We start from the raw sequence: 7,145 nt of genomic DNA on the forward strand, positions 1-7,145 counted from the left end.
ATATATATATATATATATATATATATGGAGGAGGTTTACTTTGCAAACCACGTTATTTGTACAAACCGTACAAACTTCATTCAACCAATCATAATTTTCATTTTGTTCATTTTTTTTGTAATTATGAGAGGTTGATTAATCATTTTTATTGTGAGAGTGTTAATCATGGATATTATCATCTTCATTATTTTAATTTTTGAGAAATACATGAAACAGTTTCATTAAAATTTCATTAAGTATTATATGAAACAATTTGATAATCATATATGAAAACAACTTCATCAAAAAAAAAGTATTATATGAAACAATTTCACAACATTAAACAATTTCATGAAAAAAATTCATAGGATTAAACAATAAAATCGACGGATGAGGGTGGTTTGCATGGTTTATACAAATTGGATGGTTTGTATTTGATCGCTTCTTTATATATATATATATATATATATATATATATATACTAGTTGTGTACCCGCGCAATGCGGCGGGAGCCGTAAATTTTAACGATTTTTAAGTTTCACTGATTTTATTTGAGAAGATTTAACAATGATATAAGTTACACTTGATTTTTACATATTAATACAATKTGAATAAATAAGAATTATGGTTCCAATTACAGTCTATCGATGAAAAAAATTGTATGACAGTTTAAAATCAAATATATTTAAACGACTCCACAAATGTGTTCGATTTACACCAAGAGCAAAGAATCAAGAGATYGGGAGTGAGACCGAAAGTTCTAGAGCAATTGAATGAGAGATGAATAAAAAAATCTCCGGACCAGGAGTTAGGATTAGTAGAATCGCCAAAAAATCCAGCAGYAGAGAGAAATCAGGATCAAGCAAAGACGATTCGTTCACGGTCATCGATTGATTACAACGAACCAAGAAACCGAATCCGTTTCGATCATCTCTGGACGGTGGTGCGGTTCTTCTGATGTTCTTCAAACCCAGAAAGAGGGATACCAAATCTTCAAAYCGGAAGCCGCCTCCTGAACTTCCTGAACGAATGCACTTGAACAAGAATGAACTTCCTTTAAGGCAAGGCAGGCACATGCTTTATTTGATTGCCATGTCATGCCAACATCAATCAATCATTCAACCAAAATCAAATGATTTTTCTACCCAAAACTACCTTCTGATCATGACAATGCTGATGACTGATGTTGATGCTCTCTCTTTGGATCAACATATGAACTTGCCTCACAAAATTACAACATTTAAACAATACACTTCCATTTCTGCTTGCCTCTTCACTTTTAGTCATCATCTGCATGCAAATACAACCACTTTTAATGTTAAACATTTATTCTTTTTTTTTACATATTCTTCTATCCTCTCCTCTCCTCCTTCACCTTTAAATAAATMTCCTAATCTCAATTCATCATCTCCTTTTCTCAGGACAACAAAAACTTCATTGTTTATGATACTCACCTGATTTATTATCCACGTGTACAAAGAAACTTGCAGCAACAATGAGATAGCACAGAATTAGCATCACCCCTTTGAAGTAATTTGATGTTCCTTCCTGCACACAACCAAACCATTACTTCTACAATACACCACTCACACTAACATGATAGATAGATAGATAGATAGATAAGTAGATAGATAGAGATACCTGCAGCATAAATGCTACGACTAACACTGTGATAAAGAGAGTAGCAGTCTCAAAAAGCTGAAAATTTAAGTCCATTTGCTGGCCCATGATCCAACCCACAACCACACAGAATGGGATCTGTTAAGCAGGATGGAGAAGCTTCCGTTAACTCTATCTACAAACTGCTATGCATAGTACAAGTAAAGCAAGAACTGGACAAGAATATTGGTCAGATCACCAGCAAAGTTGCTGCCCTTTCCCCAGTTTAACTTTCTACAAGTTACCACAAGCTCTTCCAAAGAGATGTCTAATAGCACACACAATAACAAAACCSAAAAGAACAAAAAAATAGATTTATTGTATTACCACAAACATTGATATCTGAGTTGATGATCCAATTGCTACTCCAAGTGATGTCCTATAAGTAAAAACATTAGACTATCAATCAACTAATCTCATACCTATTATCTTATTTTTGGATTTAGCCTATACACTTACAAGCTTGTCTTTCATGGCAAACATTATGGCACTGGCATGCTCAGCAGCATTACCAACAATAGGAAGTAGGATTACACTAATAAAAGACATCGRCATATTCCATGAGTCTGATGCTCCCTGAAAGATTACATCAACATTCACCACAGTCAAGAAAATACCATACCATCACCAATAGTTTACCCAGGAATCCGTCATCAGCTGGTTTTTCCATTCAGAGATCAAGAACCCAAAAACAGGGAAGCCAGAAAATAGGTATAGATATCAGTGGTAAGTTTGTCTTCAGTGGTCAAACAAAGTCATTCAGAGGTTCCAATATTGATATAGATATCAACAATGCTTATATTTTTTTTATTAAGCAACAACATATGCATACTTGTATCACTGCTACTGCAGCAGTTGATACAAGATTACGGGCAATGGGTAACACCGAACCCTGATATGACAGGGCATATTAAYGCATATATGTGCTATATTAATGTGATTTTTTCTTTACTGTGATTTGTGCAGGGCATATTAATGCATATATGTGTTATATTATATGAAACATTATATGACAAATGATTTAAAACCAATAAAACACCAATYTTAACTTTATGCATGGTGGAACATACAAAGAGTGGCCTCACAGAAAATATACTAAACCCCTGCCCCTGGCCTCTTCAGTCAGAGGAAAGTTTGCCTTCAGTCAACTGTAACATAATACATAGCAGCTTCAACTAAAGAAACTTGTCATTGTGACTACTTGAGCAAACAATGTCTTTAAAGACCAACCATGGTTTAGTCCAAAATTCACTTTTGCTTTTGTATATAGTTTAATTTCTTTAGTAAAGTAGCAAATTACATGAACTTTGCATTGGTTAAACCCAAAAACCCACTATGTCATACGAAATCAAACCTACTCTCGATATAGTAGTAGTAGTAGTAGTAGTAGTATACCGCAAAATTAACAGTAAGGGCTCATTATTTGCAAAATTTTACACTATATCTGTTCCACAGTTTCACCTTCCGAAATTAGAGACCCAATTCATCATTCGTAAGTGCTTACCGGGTCACTTTACCTTATCGAACTAACATGAAAATGATTCAGAATCTTACCCAGTAAGAGCGATAACAAGGACCGATAACAAGGACCGAGAGTCTTACCCGGTAAGTGAGAGTAACGACTCTTACCCAACAAGTGCCTACCAGATAAAAATGTTCCTCACATAAATACATAATTCATATTGCAATATTCTAAGTTTTGATTTCAACATCTAAAATGGTAAAATAGAACAACATTGATGCTCATATTTGTACCTACTTATGCTCTTCCTGGATTTGGAGGGATGATGTTGATCATGAAGTGCATCATCCTGGATTTCTTTGAAGCAGTTTTGACATCAAACCATAAGGGGAACTGATAGAAATACACATTTAACAAAAGATTAGCAGTTCAAAGCAAAGATTTAAAATTGATACCTTCGACTCAAGCAAGGTTTCTTTTGCAGTTGGTGTTTAAAGAAAATGTGTACTTGTATCCTAATTGGTCTCTTAAATTGTTTTTTCTTCTTATTTACAGAATCAGCAGGTAAACATATAAAGACCACTTGAAAATGAGTTGAACTTGTCTAATACATCTGTGTATGGCATATGTTTATGGCAGCTGTTCATATTAAGTTACCAACCCAACTAAGAGTTTAAGCTCATAGAGACTATGTTCATATTAAGTTACCAACCCAGCTGTTCATCGAGCCCTCTTTCACATTTTTGGATCTTTGCTTTCCTCTATATCAAGCTTATTTACCATTCATTCTGAAGAAATGCATTCATGTTAACAGAGATCATAAGTTTCTCATATATATAATTTAACAAATGCAAGTGACCAAAAAAAGGTCACGTAAATATGCAATACCTGTGATATTCTTGGTGCATTCTGTTGACAATCCAGAGCWCAGAGGATAAAGGGTATCATCAAAAAATCAAACACAAGAAGATTTATTGAAGATTAGTTCAAATTGCAATCATGACCATACAAAAGAAGAAACATCTAAAACACACCTTTTTTATGCTCCGATGACCCCCCATGTTCAAAGACACCATCAATATAATGTCCAGCAACAACAACCACCAACATTTCACATTCACAGCAGAATCGACTTACAACACAGTATCGAGGCCCGTGACTTTTGCAGTCTGTATATTGCGTATACTTTCATCAAAGTATATCTTAAATGCGAAAAATTTAAACGGTTTAATGAATAATTACCACATAAAAATGGGAAATGGATTTTGAAAATCTAAGATGGCTCACTGTTTGCGTTGGTTGATGTTTTTCAAATGGAACATCTGCATCAAAACCAATCAAAAAGCATAAAAAGAAGAATTCCTATAGACTTACTTGAGCACCATAAATTACGTAAAAGTAAAATAAATTCCTATAGACTTACTTCTTGTTGAATCACATCATCACACAAATGAAGAAGAATTCCTTTTCCACTATCCAATTGTTTATCATGCATGAACTGTGTAATTAAGTTATGATATGTATCCATATTTTCTTGAAACCTACATTGAGTTAGATCAAGATTGGTAACTACAACCATACACATCCCATAATTAAATGGAAAACAGAAACAAGGAACATATCTTCCTCTGAACCACTCTGCAAGTAAAAAACATAATCTGTCCACAAGCCCCTTCAGATCAAACTCAAAGCACCTCAAGCTTCTTAATTTATCCCAAAACCATCTAAATATGTTTTTTTTATGTATGCATATCCATTATATTTTTTAGTAGTTATATAAATATCTTCCTCTTTATAAATTCTGTATATGGGTCCACATAAGAAATATGGCTTACCTACAAAGCATGTTCAAGGCCACATGGCTTTCCTCAACAAATTTATTTCTTCAATCACACCTGCAAAAAACATAACAATGCATGCAGCAATTAGGATTGTGAGTAAATTTGGATTAAAAAGTCTCAACAAATTTTTTTATAAGTTCAAAGGGAAAGAAAGAAGCATACAACAAATAGTAGAAAAATTCASCTCAGCTATGAATCTCTTTCATTTCTTGGCTTGTTGGCAGACCCAGTTGCTTCTGCCATTGATCAAACTACAACAAGCACATGTAGAGAAAATAGACTAAATAACATCTTATGTCATATAAACACACAATCGATTTCAGTTTTCTACAACAGCAGGTCAAGTTTCTTGTTCATGAAACTGTGGTACCAATTGCTATACAAAAAATCGACTGCGATAAAAAAAAACCTATGATACCACATAGGTTAACTGCAGTTCAAGTTTAAAAGTTAGAAATCAAAATTCAATAGCATTTAAGTTCAAGAACTAAAAGTGGGAAATCAAACCCTAATTACCTGGACAGAAATTGGAACGGAAGGAGTGTGTGATAGAAAGAAGTCTGCGAAAGAGGGTACAAAAAAGTGAACCAAAATCGATGGAGTGTGATTACCTAGATGAGAGACTGTAAATAAAAGGAAACAGAGTAAAATCGATGGAACCGATTGATTACCTGGAGATTGATAGACTGAGATTAAAGCCTGAGTGATAGATAGAGAGTGTCTCTTAGAAGAGGATGAGCCTGAATCGTTTTGAGTAAGGGATGAGTGTCTCTTCGAAGAGGATGACCTAAACCCTAAGCTTGAATCGTATTTTTGAGGGCAAGTCTCTCTCTCTCACAGGCCCTTCAAGAATCATTTCAAAATTGAAATTTGAAATTTGAAATTTGAAATTTGAAATCTGAAATTGGTAAGACTGAGAAGACAGCGATCGGGTACAGAAGAAGAAGAAAGTGGCCCAATTGGTGATTTTAGAAGTYTGACAGGGAGAAAGAAGGTTTGGCCCAATTAGAATTTGGAATTGTATGAAACATTTGCATAAATAACTTGTACATTATGCATGATAATTTGTAATTAAGAGATTTTTAAAATTCTTGCATAAAATGATTGTAACTTGTGCTTAGAAGGTTGTAATTAAGATAATGACTTAAATGCTTATATATGTAGTATAGATATATATATATATATATATATATATATACCGTACGATTGGTTGAAAGGCCTGAAAAAAAACATTGTTCTAGGGGGATCATACCTATTGGTAGCGGCTTCAAAAATAAACTTAACGATATTCTTGGAACTCAAAACAAAAAGAATCTATTAGAGGGAGAAATGAAAGATATTTTGTTCTACCACAAAAAATTATTTGATTCTTGCCTTTCAAAGAATTTCCATGATACACAAGAACAATCATTTTTTTAGGATTTAATAGTCCCTAAGAACACCCCTTTCTTTATCTTTTAAAAGGATCTGTTGGTCCAGACATTTGATTTGGTTATAGTAATCAAAAAATAACAAACATAAAATAATAATGACTTGGATTGTGTATCAACGCCAATCTACAGTAGAAGAGAAGGTCTCATCAGAACAATTAAATTATTTCAGGGTACCTCTTCTCTTATATAGATATATATATATATATATATGGAGGTTCAAACGAGAACCCCTGTGATTTACGAGAACGCGAGAACAACCTAATAACCTCAAACTTTTTAATTAATAAATTAACTTATATTAAATATAAATAAATTAATAAGGGTAGTAATGTAATTAAGTAATTTTTATAATTTTTATTTTATTTTAACTAGTCATAATTATCCCTTTTTTCCTGCACGTTCGTTTCCACTCTCTTCTATCCTTTTGTGGTAATTGTGTGATTGTGTAACCATAACCTATCGAAACCATGATCAATCATGTGTAACCATAACCTTTTTTAAACCATGAGTAATAGTTGTGATAAATGTGTGATTGTCTAACCCTAATCGATCGAAACCATGATCAAATTGAGTGCCCAAGTGATGCTATAATAGTGATATCACATGATTATCACACCCATATCACACCAAATCGTTTAGTGGATTTCGCCCGTAATCGTTGTGATAAATGTGTGATTGTCTAATTTTAACCTATCGAAACCATGAGTAATCGTTGTGATAAATGTGTGATTGTCTAACCCTAACTGATCGAAACCATGATCAAATTGAGTG

General features: G+C 33.4%; 1 protein-coding gene across 6 annotated transcripts; it reads right to left on the bottom strand.

The window, feature by feature from the left end:
• Positions 1-705: 705 nt before the first annotated feature.
• LOC112522363 (vacuolar cation/proton exchanger 2-like) lies at positions 706-5,760 on the bottom strand. 6 transcript variants are annotated; one of them, XR_003070171.1, is made up of 15 exons: positions 5,613-5,760; positions 5,458-5,501; positions 5,104-5,192; positions 4,936-4,995; positions 4,524-4,641; positions 4,343-4,422; positions 3,989-4,269; positions 3,394-3,493; positions 3,241-3,278; positions 2,098-2,214; positions 1,966-2,017; positions 1,621-1,737; positions 1,434-1,527; positions 1,135-1,269; positions 706-1,000 (listed from the first exon to the last, which is right to left on the bottom strand). XR_003070171.1 is itself a non-coding variant. In XM_025131452.1 (5 exons), the coding sequence occupies exons 2-5, from the start codon at positions 1,972-1,974 to the stop codon at positions 1,259-1,261; spliced, it is 231 nt and encodes a 76-aa protein (XP_024987220.1). In that variant the 5' UTR covers positions 1,975-2,017; positions 2,098-2,214; the 3' UTR covers positions 706-1,258. The 6 variants fall into 6 exon arrangements, 1 of the variants encoding a protein (XP_024987220.1); XR_003070170.1 differs by having other exon boundaries at positions 706-1,013; XR_003070168.1 differs by having other exon boundaries at positions 706-1,269; positions 4,135-4,269.
• Positions 5,761-7,145: the final 1,385 nt, after the last annotated feature.

This window comes from Cynara cardunculus, assembly GCF_001531365.2.
Source record: "Cynara cardunculus var. scolymus isolate 2C chromosome LG 12, CcrdV1, whole genome shotgun sequence".
Classification (NCBI taxonomy): Eukaryota; Viridiplantae; Streptophyta; class Magnoliopsida; order Asterales; family Asteraceae; genus Cynara; species Cynara cardunculus.